Consider the following 25,519-nt stretch of genomic DNA (forward strand, 5'->3'; position numbering starts at 1 on the left):
AACAAATAATTTGTCGTTTTATCATGCTGAAACTTTCCAAAACATTTCAGAGTAATTGCTCTGGAGAGTAATATCTGATTTTGTATGCAGGTGAAGAAAGGTCACTTCAATCAACTCCTCTTCAGAACCACCTTCCAGTTTGGGGTCTCATTGTGTCTTTATAAAGCGCTTTGAGAGGTACCGTACTCCCTATGTGAGAGCTCCTTTATAAATGCAAATTGTTACAGATACTACCATTTCTAGAATAAGACTTAAAAAACTAGGTTATATTATTAAGACAAAATGCATGGAGTCCAAGAAGGGATTAGGGTGGATAACATCAACAACAACAAGATTACATTTGTGTAGCGCCTTTCATATCGGGAGGACGTCCCGAGGCGCTGGACAGAGTACAGCATTTCAGGGGTCGGGGGGGGGGAAGGGAGGGGAAGGGGGGTGGCCGATGGCATGGTCGAAGAGGAAGGTCTTGAGGCGGGACTTGAAGAAGGCTAAGGAGGGGGCGAGGTGGAGTGATTGGGGGATGGAATTCCAGAAGTTAGGGGCAGAGTGGTTGAAGGCTCTCCCGCCAATGGTGGGGCGGGTGGATCGGGGGGACATGGAGCAGCCAGAGCCGGCTGAGCGGAGGGAGCGGGCGGGTTGGTAGGGGGTTAGGAGGTGGCAGAGGTAGGGTGGGTCGAGGCCATGGAGGGCTTTGTATGTGAGGACCAGGATCTTGAACTGGATCCTCTGAAGGATAGGGAGGCAGTGGAGTCGGGCGAGAGTGGGGGAGATGGGGTCACGGAGTTTGGTGCGGGAGAGGACACGGGCTGCAGAGATCTGGATTATCTGCAGTCTGTGGAGGATAATGATATTATAGGAGGAGCGAACATTGACACTAATACAATGAGGTGAATGGATTCTTACCGCTCATTCAAAGTAAATACAACAACCCAAACAAATTACATTTGTTACCCTACAGTACTCAAGTGGTTTGTTTGTTTGATAATAATAATAACACTAATAACAATAACAATAATAATCCTTGCATTTGATACAGCGCCTCTTGGAGACGTCTCAAAGCGCTTCACAGGATATACCGTAAAGTGGATCAACCGTACATTTCGTGGGCGATAACTTGTTTGGGGTGGGTGGGGGGGGGGGGGTGGGCATGTGTGTGTGTGTGTATGTGTGTGTGTGTGTCATGTTCCCATTCAGTATGTGTGTGTGTGTGTGTGTCATGTTCCCATTCACAAAAAAAAACACGCGGGAGGGGGAGGGGCCTGACCAGGGCGTGGGAAAAAAAAACTGGATCTCGCGAGATTTAGCAAAGGGGCGGGGCAACGCTCTCGCTCCGATCTGCGCAGGCGCGGGTCGCTAGGCAACGGGCGGGAGGGAGGGAGGGCGGTGAGGCCTCAGCGGGAACCTCGGGTTGATTTCGTGGCCTGGAGTCCAACCGCCGGACACGGGCTCGGTGGGCGGCGCGGCACCGACAGCGACGCCGAGGTGGGTTGGGTTGTGTCGTGTTTGCGAGGCCGGTCGCTCGGTCCCAGTCCAGTCCAGTCCGCCACCGGGCGGGGAAACCTCCGGCGGGGGGGCGGGGTTTGAGTCGCCACCAACTAGGCCGCTGGGACCTCAGGGCGACTTGAACAGCTACTGATCGATCCCCTCATCCTCCCCCTCACTGCATGTGGGCCTCATATTTGCTTCAACCGGTTGGTCTGTATATCCAGTGTGTGTGTGTGTGTGTGTGTGTAAAAGAATTTTCCCGATTTGTTGCTGTGCACCACCTACCTGTTCGCTCGCCTCTATATAAAAGAGAATGCGTGTGTGTGTGTGTGTGTGGAAGAAGCTGAGCAGCTCCACGGAATAGCGTACTTACCGTCCGAGGTCCTGGCACACTCGCCAGAATCTGACCCTAATAATGATAATAATAATAATACCGATAATCCTCGCGTTTGATATAGTGCTTTTCACGCCTCCGAGGCGTCTCGAAGCGCTTCACAGAATGTGCTGTAAAGTGAACTAACCGTATGTTTGCGGGTGAAAGGCGGCAGCCGATTGCGCGCAGCAGCCTCCCCGCAAACAGTCGTGGATTAAGACTCGAGGGTCGGTACAGAGCCTTTGCCTCTGCTGAAGAGTTCAGGACATGCCCCTTCCTGTCTGTAACGCTCAATCCACCCGGTTGCTGCCTTCCGGGGGTATTTTGTAAACTTCAGTGAATTAGATAAAAGTAATCGCACTACATTTGATGCATTTTTTTAAATACACCAACACCGTATTAAAGCCACAGACTTTTTACAAACCGTGAGTTTCCTGCTGCTTATTTTGAGATGCCAGCGGGTTAAATTCACACACGTTAGCGACTTTTTTTCAAAAAAAAATGTTTGGATGCTCCCTTCATCAATATGTTCTTATTTTCAGAACCAGATGAATGAAGCATTGGTACCCAACTGCAGTATGGGTGGAACTGGAAAAGATGGACAATATTTTGTGGTGCTAAAGGAATTCTTGGCTGACAAAAAGAAGATTCCTAAAGGTTCAGTGGTCCGAAAGATTAAAGAACATTATGTGGTTCTGGATCTAAATAAGCCACTAATGAATCTATCACATGAGAAGGCAAAATATTTGAAAGAAATCAGCAAAGATGATGCGGAAATGCTTTTTGAAATTTCAGAACCTTTTCAACGATATGAGCTCTTTCAAAATGAAAAACTCTTTAAATCTATTGCCCGAATAAAAATTCATGACATAGTTCAATTAAAACCCCCCAAAGGTCCACTCATGGGAATTGTGAAAAATGTTAAAGGTTCTGAAAAATCACATGAACTGCTGACTGGATTGCTTTTTGAAGTGGAGATCCTGGTAAGCAGCAAATATTGGAGAATATTAATGGGGGTGGAAAATATCAGAAATGTGCAAGAAGTGGCACATTTTCTCAGTGTTATTACAATTTAAACAATTCAAGAAACTTCAGAAGTTGTACTTGAGGATTATCGGGATTATTGGGAATTATTTTCTTTTGTTTTCTTCCAGTCTTAAGTTCCCATTTACAGTTGTATTCTCGTATTCTCCCCCCAAAAAGATGATGGAAATGAAATCTTCTCAGGCCTCTGGCACTAATGCTCTGCTTGCTGTGTTTGTTGTTTGTCTCATCAGCATCTGGAGCTCCACTCTGCCCTCCTCTACAGTGGGTTAACTGAGAATGGGAAACCCAAGGTGCAGAGAATTGTCAATGGGTTCTGTGTGTGTGTGTGTGTTGGAGATTCACCTCACTGTGACATTGACAATGGAAGCTTAAAAATGTAAAGAATGTGTTTCATTCAGAAGATTCAGTGGTGGTGCCCAACTTGACAAAACACTTTTTTTTAAACTTACTATGCCACTGTTCTCCACCTTTCTCTAAATGTCTGATATCGTCGAACCACATTTTTCACTTCATTAATTTTCACACTAATTGATTTTTTTAAAAATCCAGCCTGAAGACCGTAAAACAAGGCAAAAGGGTAAAGTCATCAATGTTGATGCGGGAGATATTCTAATTGCACATAATGCTGATGAAGGAGAATCAGAAAGTATGAATGAAAATTATACCAAACTACACTGTGATGGTAAGTGTAAGCAATGTGTAATCTAATGTTTTATTGGAAACTTAGTGACATTTGAGTAGACTTTTTTTTACACTTTGGACTCACAATTTTGACTTAGAACAATAACATCCGTTTGGCCTATTTGAGTGGCCTTTTCACCTACATAATACTTAGTTGCTACACTTTCCAGTATATTGTGTAAAGTGCTTTGAGATGTCCACCTGACATGAAAAGTACTATATGATATGTAAGGACTATTATCATTTTTGTCTTGTTTGGGAAGACTAATAGCAGGACAAATTGCATCCCAGCAAACCAGAATAGAGCAATGAGAAGAGAAAAGGCAAGATATTTTTTGTTTCTAAATCCGAGCATTCCAAGGAGCACTACACATCTACATTTGTTGTTCCAGGGAAATCAGGTCCATTTCTTACTGAGAATGAGGAACTTGATCTAGAAGTTGGCTCGATGGTGCAAGTAAAATGGTTGAATGGTGCTACAGTCTATGGCGTTATTAGATGGATTGGGGTTCCCAAAGGTTTGAAATGTGATTTTGCGGGAATTGAAATGGTGAGTATGGAAGTAATGGAAACGTTTTATAACTGAAAAAGTGTCTGTACAATTGTTGTTATATTATTTTGGGTGGAAATAGTGGACCATAATAGTGACTTCATTTGAGAGTCCACTTTGACTCCTGGCATTAATTTCCTCACTCTCCCACACACCAATATGGAAAACAAAATAGGATTTAACTTATCCTGTCGTATCATTCTGAAGCAACTTTCCCAGTTTTCTGGATTTTGTGATGTGTTATTACAATATCGTTATTGGAATGTCAATATACATCCTAAATGACTATTAATAATATTTCTTAATGTGCATGGAATGGGCTTCCATTGCTAATTTATTGACTTTTGGAAATTTGAATATTTCAAGAATATTTCAAGAATTATTTTTTTTGGGGGAAAAAATGTTTTTCTTTAGGACTATGGATTAAACGAAGGTACTGATGGAACTCTTCATAAAGAGCGTTACTTTAGTTGTGATCAATACAAAGCCATTTTTGTGGAGCTAACCAACTGTAAACCCGATGCGCGCTTTTTAACCAGGACACCAACCAAAAAGCCAACCACTCCGCAACACGTACCACCAGGTGAATGTCTTTGCTTTTTTAAGCAAAATTCTTTGTGTTTCTTTGGGTCTTGCTTCCATGTTGGACAGAATTAACGAAATTGCTGTGTTTGTGTAGAAGCTAGGATATTTGGTGAAGAAATGACCATAAATGAGGATGTCCCACCAGTCCGAGAAGACGAAGCACTACGTCTGATGAAAGGGAGAATGAAGGGGATTCAGGGGCATTATAACTCTTGTTATTTGGACGCCACAATTTTCAGGTGCAGTCAGTTGCCCTAGTTTTGAGATATTTGTGTGTCTGTCGCTGTGTTGGTCTTGGTTTTGAGTTTGAACCTGAGTTTAAATCCAGTGATGAATGATGGAATGGGACTCTCCTGTATCTAATGGCTGTAAAGAGGTTTGTGAAGTTGGAGGTAGTTCTGAGGAGAAAAGCCTGACAAAAGCCCGACAGGTTCCAGGCTAGTCAGCCAGTCTGCCTTACCCGAGGGATTTGTATGTGTAAATGTGCCCGAAGACCAAGATTCCAAATCCCAGTGGGTAGTGCAGTCCTATCTATATGGTTGCCATGAGTTCAGGAGGGTTAAATCATCTGGGTTATTCTGCCAGGTTGGTGTAGAGAATGAAAAGAATAATACATTTTAACTTGTTTTCTTAAAAAAAAGCAAAAACATTCTGTTAAAAGAATCCCCCCTCTCCCCAGCCTCCAGCTGTTTGAGGGAGGCAGAAGCCAAGTGGAAATGTTCTATTTCTCATAAAGATAACTAAATGACTTGTGTACAAATATTTTTTAAAGCAATGCTGTCTAGAATAAATGAAAAATGCATTTATATTGTATAAGATCAGAACTGTTGCCTTCCTATTGAAACAAAACTTTTGATTTTCACATTTTTCTTCTAGCTTGTTCACATTCACGCCAGTGTTGGATAGCATACTTCATATGCCCCTAAAACAAGAACATGAGGTGAACATTCAGCGTACACTGAGGGAAGGCATAATTAACCCATTGCGAAAGTGAGTGAAGAGCATATTTTCTATGCTTGTGCTATAATATATCTGTCTTTTGTATGCAAAAAGAATAAGCGTGAAGAATTCTGTGTTTTTGGGGTTGGGCTATGGTTCCAGTTTTATCAGCTTGCAGAATTTAACTAATGCTATTTACCTGTATTAAATAGTCCTAACAGATAAGTCTTGGACCTCCTTAAAAGTACACTCTTGTAACTTCACAAGATATGATTTTGAATTGTAACTTTCTGAGTTGCCCCTTGCTGTGGTTTAAATTCGGAAATCCTATATTCCCAGGGATTAACAGGGTGATCTTTCTGATTTTAGGACTGGAGTTGTGAATTCAGACAAAGTGATGAAGCTGAGAATGTTGCTAGGAAATCATACATTCACTTCAGACGAGAAAGGTCCCTTTTAACTTAAGCTTTTAGTTTTAATAGTAATAATAATCCTTGCATGTGATATAACACCTTATACCATTGAGACGTCTCAAAGCGCTTCACAAAATATATTATAAAGTGGATTGACTGAATTTCGTGGGCGAAACGTGGCAGCCAATTTTTCAATAAGTCAAATTCTAGTAGCTATTGTTACTGATTGAGACCTTTATTTAAACCTTGAATATTGTGTATACTTTAATAAAACACTTGGTTTAAAATTTATGGTAGAATTATTTCTTAATTTGTTTTGTTTGCCTCATTAGTTGCTTCTGGCATTTGCCCTTACATAATTTATGTTTACCATCAGAATGTTGATGCAATCTTAATCATCTGCTTTATTTCAGAATTTTGTTGAAACTCAATAACTATATTAAACTATATCAATCTCATATTGTCTTTTAAATGTGAATGCTCTTCTTGACTTTGAAATCTTTCATTTAGATCCAGAAGAATTTATCAGTGTCCTACTGCATGAAATTCTGGCAATTGATCCATTGCTAAAAATAAGGTACTTTTTACAAATAACTGTTTGACCAGGTGGTTGCTAAATAGTGGTTACTTTAGCAGGTTTGACTGTATATAGTAACACCTCCAGTTTTCAGTTTCCAGCAGTTGAATAGGTTTATTTACTCTTGTTTGATTATTCCCTTGCATAACTCAGGTCAGACCAGAAGGTTCAGGAGAGCAACTGCTATCAGATAATCCTAGAGAAAGATGAAGAATTGAAAGTACCATCAGTACAGCTGCTGTTGGAGCGGTCTTTCATCTCTTGTGGCTTGAAGTTTGAAGAAGTAAGTTCAAGTTCTTCACTAAACTTATCAGTTTGTGTAATTTACTGTTAGAAGCCTGAGTGTACACACTATTCCTGCCTCAGCATGGGTTCTAATTGCTCTGTGATGACTCCTGTGCTTTTGGGAATGTCAGACCAGATCAGGGAGGACTGCATTGATCATCATCAAACTAACGGCAACACCAACATCACTCACAGCCTGTGCACAACTGTGATACTCTCTGTCAAAGTCATGGAGTAAAAGCTTTTGCTGTCTCTTTAAAGAGGGAAAATCTGGGGCCATCAGCAGCCTCTTGTACCTCAGTAGACAGTTGATTTTGACAAAGACAAATTGTGCACGGCACTAACAAGTAGAAAGATGAACCAAGTTGTTTTGTAATCTACATTAATAAACCTAGCGTTTGATATAGCGCCTTTCACAGCTGGAGGCCATCTCAAAATGCTTCCCCATATTTTACTGTAAAATGCAGTGACTGTATGTTGTAGGCAAATGTTTTTTTAGTCTGATTCTGAAACTATTTCTGATGACTGCTTTTGTTTCAGATCCCATCATGTCTTTTAATTCAGATGCCAAGATTTGGGAAGGAATTCAAAATGTTCCCCAAAATCAGGCCATCCCTGGAGCTAGATATCACTGATTTGCTTTCAAACAGTAAGTACAATCTTTGCCATGAGACAGCAAGGCCACAACTTGGCGTTACACTTGGCGACTTGTGAATGTGTAGTCAGATTGGTAGTGAGCACTAGAATATCACAATAATTAACTGACAGATATTGATGTAACAAATTTTGCAGGACAGTAAAATGGAAAATTGTGTTTTCCAAGTAATCTAGACAGTCACTACGCTTCACAGGATATTCTGTAAAGCACTTTGGGACGGTCTCCTGACGTGAAAGGCACTATAAGGAATGTAAGGATCATTATTTGAAAAGACTTGTGTTGCAGTGGGCCTGAATAAGTTTTCTCCATATATCAGAACCGATTAGCGAACTTACTCTAGCTGTGTTTACATCCCTCCTTAATTTGATTATGCCCATGGACCACCCTGAGTTGATAATTGGATACAGATGGATTTAGGATAAAGATGTTGTAAAGTTGACCCAATTTGCAAAGGCACACCCAATCTCTGCAATTAGCTGCTACTACTGTTGCTCAGATTAGAAACCATGGCAGTCTGTGTACAAGTAACTCACCACATCTGGTTGTTTGCAGCCCTGAGACATTGTTTCATTTGTGGAGGATTAGCAGAATATGAATGTGATCAATGCCTTCTGGACCCTATTTTTAAACAAGGACTAATAAAACAGTACTGCAACATTTGCAATATGCAGGTAAGAATTTTCTTTAAAAATTAGATAACAGTTAGTTATGTAGAGACTGGAAGCCATGATTTAGAGCACATTTCATCATTGAGAAGTGGGCTTTAGGATGAGGGGGTGAAATTCTCTTTGCTTGTTCTGTATTATTATAACTGCCTTAATCCACTTTCTAGTTTTGCTGGCCCATTGTTCATATAGACCATGATGTGATCCTAAAGATTTCTATCGCTCGTGTACACATTCGCAGCATCACACTTTCACAGCGCTTTATTTCTGAGGCTTGGTATTGAGGCACATTATTTGGGTACATCTGACTGACTTGTGCTGTGCATGGATTGATATTAGTAGTGTGTGCAAGAAATAGAAAAAAAATCTTTGATCCCAACATAATAGATATTACTTACCTATTTGCACAAATTAACTAACCAATGTTGCACACACATTACATCAAACGACAGATGTAAATGTATTTGCATTTTAGATTGTAATACCTATAGAACGCTTTTGTAATATCTTGCCCTGAAGCTTCAGTATAAAATCAATCCACATGTGCCTCTCCAACAGGTTCATTCTCACATAAAGCGGAAGGAGCACCAGATCAGAAAGTTCCCAAGTCCAAATAACTTCTCGGTCAAGCCTCCTTTTCCACGACACAAGATGGAACTGTTTGCAGTACTTTGCATCGAAACCAGCCACTATGTTTCATTTGTGAAATATGGGCCAGGGAAACGATCGTGGGTTTTCTTTGACAGCATGGCCGACCGAATTGGTAATTTTTTTTACATTTCTTTTCAATGAGAATTTTGAAAAGGCCTTTTTCAGCACACAACTCTACCAGCTCCCTGCTTCTCCCTTCTCTTCCTCCTCCTCTCCATTCATCTACATCTGGGAGATTATCTGTCTATAATAGGGAATAAATAGGTAGTCATCTGTTACACTAATTTTCACCTCTAAACCTTGGTTATCAAGTCTTGTATAAGGGATTTTCTTCCCCTCTCTATTCCATTTCCCCAAAGGGCCAGTTCTAAGTACAACTGAAGAGTTTCAACTCCCATTTCTTTTGGGTGTGTGTTTATGACAGACAACGCCCCATAAATTGTACTAAATTGGCAGCTTCACTCAGATGAGAGGAGCACAAGACAAACATGGTATATACACTAGTGTAATGTGGATAATTTTCTACGGTTGAGTAGGAGTAGAGGGACCAACTAATCTAACCCCACTTCCACATGCTCCAAAGCTCTCTGTCTGTGAACTGTTTGATGTAATGTTTTGCATTAGTGAAACTCCAATGTTCTTTATTTTAGATAATGAGAATATTCCAGAAATAACAGATTGTCCACAAGTCGGTGATTATTTAATGATACCAGAGGACGAGCTGCTTCATACAGACCTAAAGCAGCTTGATGGATTGGCCAAAAGACTCTTCTGCGATGCCTATATGTGCATGTATCAGAGCCCCAAGATGTGCTTGTATAACTAATGTGCAACAGAAACTAACCTGATGGTAAACCAGCAGCTTATAAGAAGTAAATGGCAATGTGTTTTCAGAGTTTTATATTTTTGTGGAGCGTTGCATTTAAAGAAAAATTACACAGGAGTTCAAAGCTATATAGCCTTTCAGTTTTCACTTGAAAATGAAATTCATGGTTTTCACTAAATGTGTAGAAAATAGAATGTAATGTGCAAACATTAGAATGTGCAGCATAATTCTGCCATGTTCAATACGCAAAAGCAGATGCACTTAGCCATGGCAGTGTTGACTGTTTAAGCAACAGAACGACTTGGGTAACCGCTCAACTATATTTGGAAAGCTATATTCTGTCAGAAGTGCAGTAATTTGAGTTGAACTATACATAAATATTATAATTACACCTACACAGGCACGTGTTTGTTTGTGTGCACTCAATGTACTATTGTCACATTCCCATAAATGTACTTTTACTAGGAATAATAGATGTAAGTTGGACTATGGAATTTGGCACCAACTAAAATATTAATGAAAACTAACCTTAACCTGACTTGCTGTAAATCAGCAAATTAATTTAATCACTTAAATAATGCTTTATATTAATTAAATTAATAAGGTTAAATATGGTTTGTGGTAGTTCAGGTTTGATGTTCATGGTTCCTTTGCGGTGAACCATCTTATTGCACTTTCATCAATCGTAAGTTCTACAAGACAGGTTTATGTTGTAAGAGTATAAAGGAAATTAATGTTATATCAGCAGTTCTTAAGCAAAAACAATGTGTGTGTGTACTTTTACCTAATTTGTAAATTATATTATTGAATTTATATTACTTATGCTACACAAACTATTGCACTAAGGTTTGTATTATTTCATGTTATTTCATATTTCATTCAGGCAGATTTGCATTTCTGATTAGCTGCTGGACAGCTTGTTCATGCTTTTGCCTTCAGATTGATTGCTTGTAAAAAAAAAAAAAATCATGTCCTCCTGGGTAAGATTCCAATAATTATACTGTGCTATTTGAAATGTAAATTCTTTTATAAAAATATAATCTGGGTATAAAATGACACTTGCTTTATTCAAGTGATACAACAGCCTTTGTAGATTATCTTTGCACGCTGTAATTCGTCACGTTTGGTAGTATTTCAAGGCAGGTGGATTCCAGATGTCTTGTACAACTCAGAGCAATGTATTCTTAAGGATCAGCAAAATATTTTCTGATACTTACACCTGGATTATTGAGCACTCTGCCTAATACATTGATATAGTGGGAGTTGGGGGTTGAGAATGTAAGCAACAAATTGAAACTTCCCTTATTGTTTTTGTAATGCATAATGGTGGGGGTATGAGTTACTGAGCGAAAATGAAACACTTTACGGGCTTGTTGCTTTTCTTTAGAGGAATTTAATTGTCACTTGGTCTTTTTAAGATGCTGTTTTCTTCCGCTAAAGCAATTACAATTGTGTATATAAATACTGTTATCCTGTAATTTTACAGTGAGATTTTATTTTGGTGATACATATGTACATATGGTGTATCTTGATCTTTATATTCTAGATTATACTTGTATTAAAATGCTTTACCCAGATCAGCCTATTCAGTCATTTTGAAATCTTGTGATCTCACATGTACTAGCAGATGATCTTTTAATCCTGTCAAATCTATAAATTTCTTTTAAATGCTTCTCAAGAGTGGGAGAATGGAACATTTCCCATTAGGTAGCCTAATTAGCATGTTTTAGCCATAAAATCCTGTCCCTTTATTTGTATGGTTCAATGCCACCTCCTCAGTGCAGTTACTCTGAACAATTATAGATAATGTGTTTTATTAAAAAAACTGCAGTCTTTTATCATTCACATCCATATGCAACACATATTTGCTGGACCCTCAGCCTAAAACTTGCATTTCAAAGGAAGAAATTTATGGAAGCAGCTTATATACGACAACTTTCTCCCATATTCATTTAACAAAATATGTGCTATTTAAATTGATGGAAATTTGCCCATTTGGATAATTGCCTGTTTTACTGAGCAGTACACCGCTGTAGTTATCCCAGAGTGTACTTAGAAATCACGAGTTCTGATTGTGGAGAGCAAAGAAAAGTCTTTGCAAACACAACTGTATGGCACAAAATTTATGCAGTGAAGTGTTCAAATCATTGCCAGAAACCTACCTCATTATCTGCAGCCTAACGTTTATAAAAAAGGCTTCTTTTGCACACTGGACCCAGCAGTACACTGCACACCATGCTAATTGATCAGTGACAAAATGGATAAATGTCATAACACAATTGCAAAGTTTTCCATTTTAAATACCGTCTCAATTTTTCTCATATGCTCAAGAGCACACACATATACACACACTGATGCTGAGTTGATGAACTTGATTACTGATCAATGCCTCAATCCTTTACCAATCAAAACAATCTCTAGGTAATTCCAAAAATATGTTAGAGGTATGCCATGAAATTTATTTTAAAAATTATCAAGACAAGTTTGTTTAACAACTGCTAACAAACCCAGAAATCAAGCAATTTTGAAATGCAGCAAACACTCACTTATAAAATGAAGCCTACATAGTTCAATGCTAGAAAAACCTGCAATTTTGAAGTAGAGCAGTAAAATATATAAGCAGACTTTTAAATCAAGAATACTGGTTATTCAAAAATAGATGTTTAAGCATTGGGAAACTTAAAATACTAGAGTTATAGGATAAAGTTAAATGTTAGTACTAATTTCTGTATTCATTTGCAGTATTTGTTGTACTGGTTTTGTCGAGCTTAAAGGATACAACAATGACCAGCGAATTGTGTTTCTACTGGTCCTGTATCTCAAACGTTGCTTTTTGAGAGCATGCGAGTTCTCAAAGCTTTGAAAACATTGCACAACAAAGCTTGAACTTGTGACACGAACCGAGGAAGACAGGAGCTCGAGCCTGATCTGAGCATCAAAGTTAAATCACGAGAAGCTGAAACTTTGTATTTAAATCAGTTACGAAACTTTGCTGGATTTTAATTTTAATACCACCAAGATGCAATCATTTTCTGTTAGAAAGTTTGAAATACAAACTCTTGAAAGACATTCACATCAAAAATTAATAAATGTTTCACATCCAATTTTAAAGGTATTTTACATTAGTTAAATTAAAACACACGTTAAGAGTACCAACATTACAGGGCATGATACAGGGAATCTCCTTATTGATATGGTTGGCATCACACTTCAGCATGACTGGAGCTCTCAAAACTGTTGTTGCAGAAGAAGTCCATGTCTTGTAAAATTCCTGCGATATTCCATACATTAGTACGGTCATTAAAATGGCCTTGAAGGGAATTCTGCTTCCTGCAAGGTATCCCATGTTTCTTTGTGGTTCCCGTGATTTTTGTGGTACAAAAGATTTCAAACAATTGCAAAAATCAGTACATTGTTTTTGATTTTCTTTTCTCTCCCTGTAATTTAAAACCTGACAGGAATAGACGGCAGTTTTCAGTCTTCAATCAAAATGTATCGCGGTGTAAAAGATTATCCAAACAACCTGGAGGGTGAGGAAAAACATAGCAGGTGAGAATTTCACCCTAACATAAGTTCTGTTCCTAAAAATGGCCAGTTCTGTCATCCATGAAAACCTATAAGAAGTCTAGTTAAAAGAAATAATTGAGAAAAGCACAATTATTAATTTTAACAATATTTAGGCAACTAAGTATTATAGACTTTGACAACGTTCAGCAAATTCATGCATACTTGCAATGATTCTCAATAAATGTTAAACATTGATACACATTTTCTATTGTAATTTACCCAAACTTCTGGAAGAAGTCTGTCTTGTCTTTTCTCTCCACTCCACACACCATTTTCAAGCTAAACAGCACAAGCACCTGACTCATTCTCATGTCTCTACTGATGCCTATCCTTTAGTTGGCAAGTAATGGGTGTATTTATACTGAACATGTAGGAATCAAAGAATTACCAAAAATAATGCAAACGATGTCATGAACCCCTCTTTTGTTAGTTCCCATGTTCCTCCATATTCCTCTTCATCTACTTGCTGGAAGCTGTTGAAGTAGAGATATAGGACTCCGGCATTGATCAAACAAAATCTACAAAAGGCAACAAACAAAGCATTTAACCAGACATTGCACTGGAAACTTGAACATTTAATCACAAGTTGACTCTCACTGTCACTAACTGAACTGCAGGTATAAACTTTCTAAAACACAAGCTTTTAACTGGAGAAACAATATCAAGCAGAACACATTAACGTTTTGCTGCACTCCCTTTTTTTTTGCCTTACAGGAGAACTGAACGTTATTAAAAGTGTTCAAAACCCTCCATTATTCAAAAGGGTAAGAAGCATTTTTCCTTAAAAAGCTGGCATGTTTTGTTCATAACCTAACAATAACCTTTGACTGGTATTATACAAAGATGAGACAGAGGGCTAGGAACAAATTATTTGCCTCTTGGTCTAAGAATGGTGGATAGGAGAGGACTTGAGAGAAAATTAGAAAAATAATTAAAATACTGTGGGCGAGTGGAGGTGGGTTAAACCTGCTCAGGCCACTAATTGGTTTCCAGGATCATCACAGCCTCAGAGTAATTTATTTCCCGGCTTACCCATTTATAACAACAACAATCTTTGCATTTGCTATATCGTCTTGTCATGTCTTCGAGACATCTCAAGGCACTTCACAGAATATACTGTAAAGTGAATCGACTGTGTATTTTGTGGGTGAAAAATAGTAGAGGAATGTCACATGCATTGTACATGTTCATGGGGTGGTGAAGGGAAAGAATGAATAATGAAAACAATTGTACTGTATTTCCTCAAATTGTACAACGCACATGTAATAAGCACACTGAGTTTAACATCAAATATTTTACTCCCGTTATTTCTAATAAAGGAATACTAATTTTGTTCACTACAATGAGACTTACATTGCTATTCCCAAGAATCCTTGAAGTGGAACAATTCCCCAGATAACACCTAAAATAACTGCAATTATTTGGCGAAACCAGTAGATGACATCTAGAAATTCATCCTGTAAAGCAGAGGATAAAAAATAAATCAAATTAATATTTGTAGACACTCGAGCACACTCTTTGCTGCCCTAGCTTCAAACTTGCAATACAGATAGAATGCTGGATCAATTAGAATTACTTTAGCACAAATTAATTTCTGAGTTATGATTTTTTTTCCAAAAATCCTCCGTCCAGAAATCTGCAACAGATTAAGAAATGCTGGTCATGGGATCACATCTGACTATACAATATTCACTGGTTAGAGGGTATAAAAAGGGAACCCCTGCACTGTGCACCAAAGTTTTGAATGAACATTTTGGATCCTATCCAATCGCTGCGCTTGTAACAGTAATCCTTGAACTGTTTTACAATCTCATACAAGATACAATTGCTAGTTTTACTGCCCATATTCATTTTTCTGGATTGAATTATATTTGCCAGTGATCACAGGTTTTTTTTAGGAAGATATTGGTTTGCTCCCTCCTTTCTCTGCCTCAGCCCCTCCCTATGAATCCATGTGTTTATAAATATCAGAAATCAGAAACTGGAGGGGTTTCAGGATAGAGCTTTGAAGCACCTGCCTCAATAAATTCCCGCATTTCAAACTTGCTGTCCTGACCATTACCATCTGCTTCCTTCCTTCCTTTTAGCCAGCGGGTTTACACTTACCTGTGCCAAATCATACTTGCTGAGAATACAGGAATCCTGTGCACACACATAGCTGAGCACATACGCTCCATTAATGAGTGCAAAACACAGTTAACATTTTAATACTGCATTAAACTAGTGGATCACATTGTGTTTAAAAAAATCGTTTGAAACCAGTTACTGGTTTTCACCCAATGACATCAATTCCATTCCGAGACTCCAGTAACAGGGCTCAGAATTGGACCAAATGCCTTAAATTGAGATTTATAGTATTTTCAATAGAAACTGCATTGAATCAACATAAAAGAGGTCCTGGAAGTCCAGTCTTGCTCATATAAAACTCCTACCAAACAATTCACCATGCAAAATCATTACACAGTACTCAAAATACATTTCTAAAATAAATACTGCAGCACATTTATATCCTATATAATTGGCAGACAACCATAACATTGATTCTACCATATGGTTTTGATGAGGTGAGTTCAGTTAAATACAATACAAATTGACATTTATGTAGCACCTTTCACGTTGGGAGGATGTGCCAAGGTGCTTGACAGCCCAGTCTTAGCACCTAAATCGAGGAAGGTGGGCAGAGGAAAGATGACCAAAGGTGCAATCTGAGGGGAAGATCTTGAGACGCACCTTGAAAAAGGTGAGGTAGAGTGCGAGCCAGAGGGACTCCAGGATGGAGTTCCAGAGAGTGGGGATAGATCGGCTGACAGCGCAACTGCCAATGGTGGGGCAGGGGGCATGAAGCAGGCTGATGCTTGCTGAGTGAAGGGACCAGCTGGGTTGCTATGGTAAATATTTTAAAGGGAGATTCGAGCTAATATTTTTGTCACCCTTTCCAGGCGGTGTAATATTACAGACGGGCCAATATTAACTTCTCCGAGATTCACCGATAATTGAAAAGGTGGCACATTTCGCAGTATAATCCGCACAACAGTATAGCTTGCATTTAAAATAATTGCAGCTAAGTTTTATCACGTCAATTATTTACCTAGCAGTGGTTTGAAAATACACCAAGAGAAGAGAAGCCACAGGATTCAATTATATATTTTTTAAAAAACTTTCAGGCAGATAAGCTTCCTTATATGACCCGATGACAATTACAGACCTGGAATACTCCACACTATAAAAAACTGAACTTTTTCCAAAAAAAAGGCATCCCTAACATTGATTTACATTTCAAATTTCCAATCCCCCGAACTAGATGGACCTCGGTCTTTTTAAATCTAGCAATTCCTATTAATAACTGAGCTGGCTCTCTAAACTGTCAGCCTGTAGTAGTAATAATAATCCTTGCATTTGATGTAGTGCCTTATCATGTCAGAATCAAGTCTCAAAGCGCTTCACAGGATTCACCGTGAAGTGGAGTGACTGTGTGCAGTATTTGCGCACACAATTTAATAATAATTTGGTCACTCAATCCACGACTGTCTGTGGGACTGCTGTGTGCAATTGGCTGGCGCAATTGTTTCGCCCACAAAACACACAGTCAGTACACTTTACGGTATGTCCTCCGAAGCGGTTTGAGACTCCTGGAAGACGTGATAAGACGCTGTATCAAATACACTTGGGCTACTGTTTATTTTACAGCAACACCGTTCCACGAGCCGCCACGAAGTGAGCGAAAGACCAATGTTACTGTGGTGGGGGAGAAGGGGAGGGTGGCGGGTGAGGGGAGATGGACCGTCAGGACCAAGGGGACGCCGGGAGAGAACAGAAACCCCCCCCCCCCCAAACACACGGTTTCCACCCCCTCCCCCCAAGCGCTCGCGACGGTATACGCCGCAAAGCGCTCGGGGGTCGGGTGGGGGAGAGGGGGGGGGCTGTGTGTGTGTGTGGGAGAGACGTCTTGGAAGACGGGATGAGGGGCTCCCAAATGGGAGCATTATTATTGCACGTCAATTATGAGGATTAATATCACGGTTGTGATGATGATGATGATGATGATGATGATGATGATGATGATTGAACTGCCTTTCCTTTCCCTTTTCCAAACAGTGCTCCGTCCGTCCACCTGTGGGGTCAGTCAGTCAGTCGGTCGGTCGGTCGGTCAGGTCAGGTCAGTTAAATCAAGTCAAGTCAAGTCAGTCCAGTCGGAGCCTGGCGCCGGCTCGGGCCTGGTCCCCTCCCTGAGCCGTTGGCTCCTCACCTTATCCTCCCAGGCCGCGTTACTCTTCAGCACTTTAATCCAGACGGAGATCTTCAAACCGCCGTTGGCCACGACGTGCTCTTTGGATTTCCCTCCGCTCATTCTCCCTCTTTCTCTCTCTCTCTCTGCTCTCCTCTCCTCGCTGACAAACCGCCAACCCACCACCCGGCGCCGCCCCTCACACGCACAGCCCGACCGACCGCCGCCAACCCGCCCGCCCGCCACGGACACCCGCAATCTGAGCATGCGCGACTCCCACCACCCGCCGACCGAGCGCCCCGCACCAGTCACCAGCGCCGGCCGGTCCTCCAGTAGACCAGAGGCCTGTGCGACGTAACGATGCCCGCGTGAGCGCCGCCATCTGCCCGCCCCGCGTTCATTGGTGACCCTGACCACGTGATACATTTAATCTTCCCCACCCCCTTTTTTTAAAAGGGAGAGAATATTGTATGTGCCACAGTTCAAAGTTGACCATTCATTTGTATTGTCGGTAGGACCTTGCTGGCCTGTGGTAGTCATAATGACAACAAGATTCCATTAATAGAGCGCCTTTCACGTCGGGAGGACGTCCCTAGGCGCTGGACAGTTGGGTCAGGACCCGAGCATTGGGGGGAAATGGTCAGGGTGAGGGGAGGGAAGGGAGGGAGCGAGGAGGGGGGGAAATGGTCAGGGTGAGGGGAGGGAGCGAGGAGGGGGTAGAGAGTCGAGAGCGGAGCTGAAGGCTGAAGGTCAAAGAGAAAGGTCTTGAGACCGGCCTTGAAGGAGGAAAGGGAGGAAGCGGCGAAGGCACTGGGGGATGGAGTTCCAGAGCCTCGGGGCTGAGAGGCTGAAGGTCCGGCCACCGATGGTAGGGCGGTTGGAGCGGGGGATGTGGAGCAGACCAGAGCCGGAGGAACGGAGGATACGGGCATTTAAGTAAATAATAATCCTTGCATTTGATATAGCGCCTTATCACGTTGTTGAGACGTCTCAAAGCCCTTCACGGGATATACATTCAATTTCTAATAACAAATTGAGGCAGTGAGATCTCCGTGAATAACATCCTGATCATTTACATTTGTAAAGCGCCTTTCAAATCGGGAAGATGTCACAAGGCACTGGACAGTCAGGGAATTGGACCCGAGCTGGGGGTTGGGATCGGGGGAGTGCCCGAAGGTCAGAGAGTATTGAGACTGCCTTGAAGCAGCAAGGGAGAGAGCAAGACGAAGGGACTGCGGGATGGAGTTCCACCAGAGTAGTATTGAGTTACACCAATCTGTTGTGTCAGAGTGGCAGGACAGGGGTACTCTCCTGTGATCCCCTCTAAACAGTGGATCCCAATCATGTAAAAGCCTTTTTTTGTAGCAAGAAAAAAGCTTTTTTTGTGGCAAGAAGCAGGGAATAATTAACACTGATCTGCAACACTCTGATGTCCCTTGAAATGGTTGGGCAAAGAGTAGCAAACAGATTATTATCTTACAGCAATTGAGCAAAGGAAAAGGCGAAATATACATTCCAAAGATAAAGTAAATATAAAGTGAAACACCTTCTCTAGGTAATATTAATGTCTAACCATTGTAACAAAATAGAAAGTTAAAAATATAGAAAGTTTATCCGTCACAAAATAATCACACAAGTTCAAACAAAAGTATCTTTTTATTTGTATATTACAGATTTGATGAAGGTCTTCAAGATAAAGGACAAAATGAAGCTAAGCTTTAACCAAATAAAAATATTAGTTATCCAACCATTGACCTCTTTCTCCCCCTCTGCCTGACTTCATCAAGTTTTTTGATCACAGGTCCCGATGTCTTAGAAGATGCTGAGTAGCTCTTCAGAATGACTTCAAACACACTCTCTGTGTTGGGATGAGTGCTTAGGAAAGCTTTCTCCAAAACATAAAGGTCAACCCCTTTATCCTCTGGCAGAGCAGAGATAAAACTCAACCCAAAATCTATCATTACCAAGCTCTGCTCATCCTCTGGTTTCTGCAGTAGGATGTTTGAGGTAGTGAGGTCTCCGTGAATGACATTCTGATCATGCATTTTTGCCAAGATCTGCCCAATTTTCTCAGCCAAAGGATAGAGGCTCACCGTTTCCTTTTTTTCCTGCCAAGTTGATGTTATATAATCACGGACACTTACAGAGCCAACTAAATCTTCAAGGTAGATAGAGTTTGAATTGTAATCCACAAAATACACCACAGGAGTTGAAATACCTAAAAGTAAAAATGAAAAAAAGATAACTTCTAAAATTTAAAACAACTATTCAAAATAATAGTCAAAGTGGGATGGGCTTTAGAGAATTTTGTGAGCTTTTCCCTGACTAAAACATTTAAAAATGAATCTCAGTTCAATTCTTTCTGCCATTCTGCTGTCTTTCATCAGTACAAAACATCCTGAGGTAATTTTAATCGTTCCCTTAATAACAATCCTTATATTTGGCCTTGCAGTGTCAAGGAGGCACAGGGAGCCCTAGTCGCAGAGTGAAAGTGCACGGTTTGTGGCTTGGATGAGAGCTTCTCAGTATTGTGAGTAGGATAGGGACCAGACTGAATGTAATTCGAGCAACTACTGAATTGCTACAGACACTTACCAGCTTTCCTGCACCTAAGTATTGATCGTACTTCCTGAGCTGTCCTGCGATGTGTAAGTTTCTTGTCTAAAGCAGGGTGTCGGTAAGATTTTGAGAATCTTGCCTTCACAATGGTGGGCCTCCCCAGGAAAGTGACTCTGTAGATTTTGGCTTCTGCTCCCTGTTTGATGATCTGAAAACCTTGAAGGAAATCTTGGACTGAAGGTTTCCCAAATCCGTCCAGCTCATCTTCCTGCTGCAGAGCTTCGGCCATTGTAGCTTAGGAAAGGTGTGACTGAAAATAACCGAAAGGGAGAACTGTAACCCAAATAGAATACTGAATTACAACAACAACTTGCATTTATATAGGGTCCTTCACGGAGCATAACATCTCAGGAGTGATTGACGGAGACGGGGCTGGATGCCGAACAAGTGAAAATCAGTCTTAACAAAGATGCCACACAAGACAGGAAGGATTGGGCAAATCCCATTTCATGCAATACAATTTACAATTATTTAGCAGCTTTCAAGACAGGAACCAGGTCTCAAAGCGCTTCTTCACGCAGCCCAAGCCGGGGTGACGGCGGTGGTGAGGGTTGAGGAAGAAGCATAAGATCGTACAGCACAGAAGGAGGCCATTCGGCCCATCGTGTCCGTGCCGGCACTTTGGAAAGAGCTTTTCCAAATCAATCCTACTCTCTCCTCCCCCCCCCCCCCCCCCATAGCCCTGCAAACCTGTCCTCCCCTCAGTATCGAGCCAGGTGGGGGAGATGACACAAAATTGCAGTCAAAAAGGTGCTTTCAGACTGCTTTGGAACTCACAGAGTAAACCTCCTCAACAGAGAGGGAGAGACAGTCCTTCCCCGAAGGCCGCCATCTTGGATCTGGCACCGCATTTGCGCATGCTCGTTAATCGAGGCGGGGGGGGGGGAGAGGGCGTCCGCGCGCGCATGCGCGCCTCACCTCGCCTCGCCTCCACTCGGGTCAACCAACTCCATCGCCAGCGTCGGAGGAACGCCTGGGCCGCCTGAGAGTGGTCCTCCACGATCCCGGCACACCCCGCGCGCCGCAGTGAAGCCGACCCGGGCGCCGCCATGATTCGCACTCGCTCTCCCGCCCGCCCTCATGATGGCAGGTTTTGGGAGGTTTTTGTTGAGCTTTTGGGCGTAAACTCCTCGGGTGACTCATTTTTAAAAAAAAAACATAATAATATTGGGACTGTCTGTGGTCTGAGCTGTCCTTTCTCCCTCATATCCGCGCCACAACTGGGACCGCCTTCCATCACCTCCGGAACATGGCCGGACTACGGCACTACCTCACCCCTCACGCGGCTGAAACTCTGGTCCACACCTTTATCACCTCAAGGCCGGACTATGGGAACTCTCTCCTCGTCGGCCTTCCCGGCCCTCCCTCCACACTGCAGGTCATCCAGAACTCTGCAGCTCGTGTACTGTCCCGCACCAGTGACCACATCACTCCCACCCTCACCCTCGCTCCCCTCCACTGGCTCCCCATCCCCCAGAGGATCGAATTCAAGATCCTCATCCTCACCTACAAGGCCATTCATGGCCTCGCTCCCTCCTACCTCTCTGACCTACTATCCCCTACCTACCTGCCCGTACCCTCCGTTCCTCCGGCTCCGGTCTGCTCCACGTCCCCCGCCCCAACCGCCCTACCATCGGTGGCCTTCAGCCTCTCAGCCCCGAGGCTCTGGAACTCCATCCCCAGTGCCTTCGCCGCTTCCTCCCTTTCCTCCTTCAAGGCCGGTCTCAAGACCTTTCTCTTTGACCGTGCCTTCAGCTCCCCTCTCGACTCTCTACCCCTCCTCGCTCCCTCCCCTCCCCCTGACCATTTCCCCCCAATGCTCGGGTCCTGACCCAACTGTCCAGTGCCTTGGGACGTCCTCCCGACATGAAAGGCGCTCTATAAATGGAATCTTCTTCTTGTTTGATCCCCCCCCCCCCCATTTTGCTAGTCAGTTTTTATTGGAAGGTGAAGCTCTCCGGCCTGCCTCACGCACCCCACCCCCACCCCGCCTCGCTCCCCTCACTATCAGCGGGCCTTCCGCCGCTCTGTCTCTGGAACTCCATCCTGCACTCCCTCCGTCCCACCCACCTCAAGACCCTCTGCTTCGACCGTGCTTTCGATCTCCCTGCTCTGACCCCCCCCCTGACTCCCAGCTCGGGTCCGTAACTGTCTGTCCAGCGCCTTGGGACGTCCTCCCGACGTGAAAAGCCCTTTACACATGTAACTTTGTAGTTGTTGTAGTCAGGAGTGCTCAATTTATTGGCATTCCTGTTCCCTAAATCAGAAGAGACTTTGAGCTTACAGGCTAGGCCAGTAATCCAGTGCATTGCTAGGGAGAGTGCTGCGTTGTCAGAGGTCACACGGTTGAGCAGAAGGCTCTTCAGCCCATCTGATCTCATCCTTGGAAAAACACCCTCCTCTTTCTCTTTCTTCATGCCAGTATCAAATGAATCCAGTGTCCTGGACTCAGCTGCCATTACTGGAAACCTGTTAATTACCCACTAAATGAACAAAAACTTCCTAGTACCTGCACTGGATTGGGTGAGAAAATGGGAGTCTAATGGACTTGAAAAATTAAGTTTTATTTGAAAGTGAAAGTCAGTGCTAAGGAAAAGAGGGAATGGGAATAATGGTTTGCATTTCATCCAAGAATTCTTGCTTTGAAAGGGAAAAAAGTCTTGAGAGAATGGAGCAAAATTGGTCCAGGACAGTTACGATACAGATTGAGACAAGCTGTAAATGCAGATTAGAGTGAAAACACTGTTTATTTATGAAGTAAATTAGAATAGGATGAAGTACAATATAGTTTCTATAAAGCACAATTTAGGTTTAGCTAAAAATAATAAAAAGTACTTTGTCCTGGAAACATGTTTTGCCTTTGATTGAGAGCCTGTACGAGAATTGAGGGGGTAATTTTGCCAGTGGTTAGTTAAATTCCTGTTACAGATTATATAATAATCCTTATATTTGATAAAAACCCTGATTACATTGTCTAAACATGTCAATTATGGAACACTCCCATAGAACTGAATTGAGTGTCAGCCTAGAGTTATGGGTCTTGAACCCACAACCTTCTGACCCAGAGGGGAGAGTGTTTGGTGGATACTAGCTGCAGTGTTCACCCACAAAACTCATAGTCACTACACTTTGCAATATATTCCTGTGAAGCATTTTGAATCATGTACCCTACATGAAGGGCGCTCTATCAAATGTAAGAATTATTATTATCGTTATTTGAAATGATTCACCAGTGGGAAGTTTATATACTTCACTCTTTTTCTAAGGTTACACAGTGCATTGACTCGACACTGTGAAAGTGTTGTTTTTCTGAATTTGTTTTGATCTTCTGATAGAGGTAATTGATCCTTTCTTCTTCCCGTTGTTCAAAGAAAGTTGAGGAAATTTTTCTTTGTGCTCTTAATGCATAGGTCTCTATAAACACTGTTATATAAGCAACAAAGTACAGAAGAGAGATGATGTAGACTATATTGATGTTTGGGGGGGATGTTGGCAACATACAGATATCGGACACAAAGGTGAAATTCTGATGGAATTCGTTTTGTCTTCTAATTATCTCTTCATTTGGAAGGAATGGAAAAATTTTAGACCAGAAATGCGACGCATCCACCTGGAAAAGATTAAATAATATTTAAGCTTGTTTCAGAAAACCGTATCTAAATGTGAAGATATTTAAAAATTCTGAAAATACTACAAAGGGGGGTTGTTTGTAGGAGTAAGCTTTTCATCTTAAATTTCTAAAAATGGAATATTACATTCAAACATTGTTTATAAAGATGTTTGCAGTTAAAACTAAAAATAATAATAAATTGGTCATTTCAATCCACGACTGTTTGTGGGACGCTGCTGTGCGCAATTGGCTGCCGCGTTTCGCCCATAAATATACAGTCAATTCATTTTAGTCTATTCTGTGAAGCGCTTTGAGGCGTCGAGAAGATGTGAAAAGCGCTATATCAAATGCGAGGATTATTATTAAAACATAGGTGATAACTCCAAATGTTTAAGGTAAATGGAGGCTTTAATAACTCCCTGTAATCATGAATGTCCACTCAGCAGATTATATGTTTCAGTTGTCATAATAGTATGTTGTGGTCAGTCTGTCTGCCCAGAATATAAAAACTCCAAGTTTATTCTTTCTTTACATAAAATTGAATTGATAAAATTGAAGGGCAGGACAACACATGATGGTCTCATGCATTCTTTTTCCCTACGAAAAATTTAAAAGCACAAGAGGTGGCAAGGACTGGAACAAGTTATCCATCCTCAGTCTGGCTTTGGTAGGGAGGTGATGGGGTGGATATCTACAAACAACGCAGGTGAAACAAAATCATGTTGGGTTTTTTACCTTGTACGAAAACTCCAGAGTGAGAGGAACATTCGGCACCTCATTCATCCAACTCAAGAAATATGAGGCAAGGTTGAAGAAGACTAAATCTGTTACTATGATAATTATGGACAGCACCATATATGCAGTAATAATCACTATTTTATATGCACATCTAGCAATTTCTTCTGTGGACATTTTCAATCCCGTGGATTTGATTAGCTTTTTAGAAGAGATCCTGTGAGGTATGATTCTTTGATTGTTTGTCTCTACCAGGTGTGACAGCTTACTGGTTATATATACGTTGTCAAATTGTAAATTGGTCAGATAGTTGTTCAGATACCAGGCTGATCTTATAACAAGATAAAAGCAAATACAGGCAGCAAGGGCTCTGTTGGTCCACAAAATGATTGCACTGAATACTTTATCATACATAGAAAACTCACTTTGGATCTGTTTGACAAAAGCTTGTATACTTTCCATGATCACTGACTGATTGATGTCTGGATTGAATGTGAAGCTTGATTTTGATGACAAAAGCTGACGTTCTGCAGATTTCTTGATCACAGTTTTTACATCGTGGCCCAATACCTCTATAGCCGCGTTCAATAATTCGGATGAATTCACAAAGCTCTCGGATGAGGAACGAGTGATGCACTCAAGGACTTTAAGCATCATCTTGATGTTGTCCACAATGTTGGGGATTATGTTTACCGCTACGAGCATGAAGCAGGAAGAAAGGAGAAGATGGCGGCCCTGTTTGGTGCCTAGTGTGGGGACCGCCAGAGTGAACAAGCACCGTACTGGATGGACCAATAACAGAAGCAGGAACGCCACAGCAACAAACACACCCGATATAGCACCAGAAACGTGCGCTTCATATTCCAAAGAAGAAAACATCCAGTTGTACAGCAGGCCGCCATTTATCATTGCGATACCCAAACATAACGCAAAGAGAGTCAGTAGTTCTCTTAAGCAGGCTGGTGTGGGCTTGCAGTAAGCATTCCATGAGAATTGTACCACTCTCTTCACTTTCTCAATCAAACAAA

At 41.5% G+C, this 25,519-nt stretch overlaps 4 protein-coding genes across 4 annotated transcripts; 1 reads left to right on the forward strand and 3 right to left on the reverse strand.

Moving 5' to 3' along the window:
* Window positions 1–1,368: 1,368 nt before the first annotated feature.
* On the forward strand, window positions 1,369–11,312 carry cyldb (cylindromatosis (turban tumor syndrome), b). Its single transcript, XM_007905211.2, has 14 exons — window positions 1,369–1,482; window positions 2,401–2,841; window positions 3,455–3,587; window positions 3,979–4,136; window positions 4,551–4,719; window positions 4,816–4,960; window positions 5,598–5,711; window positions 6,030–6,109; window positions 6,584–6,650; window positions 6,804–6,933; window positions 7,476–7,584; window positions 8,146–8,264; window positions 8,817–9,021; window positions 9,560–11,312. The coding sequence occupies exons 2-14, from the start codon at window positions 2,407–2,409 to the stop codon at window positions 9,733–9,735; spliced, it is 2,040 nt and encodes a 679-aa protein (XP_007903402.1). The 5' UTR covers window positions 1,369–1,482; window positions 2,401–2,406; the 3' UTR covers window positions 9,736–11,312.
* Window positions 11,313–12,726: 1,414 nt separating this feature from the next.
* On the reverse strand, window positions 12,727–17,693 carry rab5if (RAB5 interacting factor). The gene is given in 4 exon segments (NM_001292510.1): window positions 12,727–13,258; window positions 13,691–13,820; window positions 14,656–14,759; window positions 17,549–17,693. Coding segments are annotated over 4 exon segments (378 nt in total). The 5' UTR covers window positions 17,651–17,693; the 3' UTR covers window positions 12,727–13,216.
* A 1,471-nt stretch (window positions 17,694–19,164) lies between these two features.
* tp53rk (TP53 regulating kinase) lies at window positions 19,165–20,993 on the reverse strand. The gene is made up of 3 exons (XM_007905207.2): window positions 20,924–20,993; window positions 20,123–20,396; window positions 19,165–19,745 (listed from the first exon to the last, which is right to left on the reverse strand). The coding sequence occupies exons 2-3, from the start codon at window positions 20,373–20,375 to the stop codon at window positions 19,267–19,269; spliced, it is 732 nt and encodes a 243-aa protein (XP_007903398.2). The 5' UTR covers window positions 20,376–20,396; window positions 20,924–20,993; the 3' UTR covers window positions 19,165–19,266.
* Window positions 20,994–23,697: 2,704 nt separating this feature from the next.
* Window positions 23,698–25,221, reverse strand: LOC103186288. Its single transcript, XM_007905206.2, has 2 exons — window positions 24,917–25,221; window positions 23,698–23,756 (listed from the first exon to the last, which is right to left on the reverse strand). The coding sequence occupies exons 1-2, from the start codon at window positions 25,194–25,196 to the stop codon at window positions 23,731–23,733; spliced, it is 306 nt and encodes a 101-aa protein (XP_007903397.2). The 5' UTR covers window positions 25,197–25,221; the 3' UTR covers window positions 23,698–23,730.
* Between the last annotated feature and the right edge of the window lie 298 nt (window positions 25,222–25,519).

Source organism: Callorhinchus milii, unplaced genomic scaffold, assembly GCF_018977255.1.
Source record: "Callorhinchus milii isolate IMCB2004 unplaced genomic scaffold, IMCB_Cmil_1.0 Scaffold18, whole genome shotgun sequence".
NCBI lineage: Eukaryota > Metazoa > Chordata > Chondrichthyes > Chimaeriformes > Callorhinchidae > Callorhinchus > Callorhinchus milii.

What these genes read in the sequence shown, in the direction of transcription:
- tp53rk (XM_007905207.2), bottom strand. Translation starts at nt 20,375, where the DNA reads ATGGCCGAAGCTCTGCAGCAGGAAGATGAGCTGGACGGATTTGGGAAA. An exon ending in ACTTAGGTGCAGGAAAGCTG is followed by an intron (nt 19,746 to 20,122) that starts GTAAGTGTCTGT and finishes TTTTACTTTTAG; the next exon opens with GTATTTCAACTCCTGTGGTG.
- cyldb (XM_007905211.2), top strand. Translation starts at nt 2,407, where the DNA reads ATGAATGAAGCATTGGTACCCAACTGCAGTATGGGTGGAACTGGAAAA. An exon ending in TCCGCAACACGTACCACCAG is followed by an intron (nt 4,720 to 4,815) that starts GTGAATGTCTTT and finishes GTGTTTGTGTAG; the next exon opens with AAGCTAGGATATTTGGTGAA. An exon ending in GTGGCTTGAAGTTTGAAGAA is followed by an intron (nt 6,934 to 7,475) that starts GTAAGTTCAAGT and finishes CTTTTGTTTCAG; the next exon opens with ATCCCATCATGTCTTTTAAT.
- LOC103186288 (XM_007905206.2), bottom strand. Translation starts at nt 25,196, where the DNA reads ATGCTCGTAGCGGTAAACATAATCCCCAACATTGTGGACAACATCAAG. An exon ending in TTTTGTCAAACAGATCCAAA is followed by an intron (nt 23,757 to 24,916) that starts GTGAGTTTTCTA and finishes AATCTTTTCCAG; the next exon opens with GTGGATGCGTCGCATTTCTG.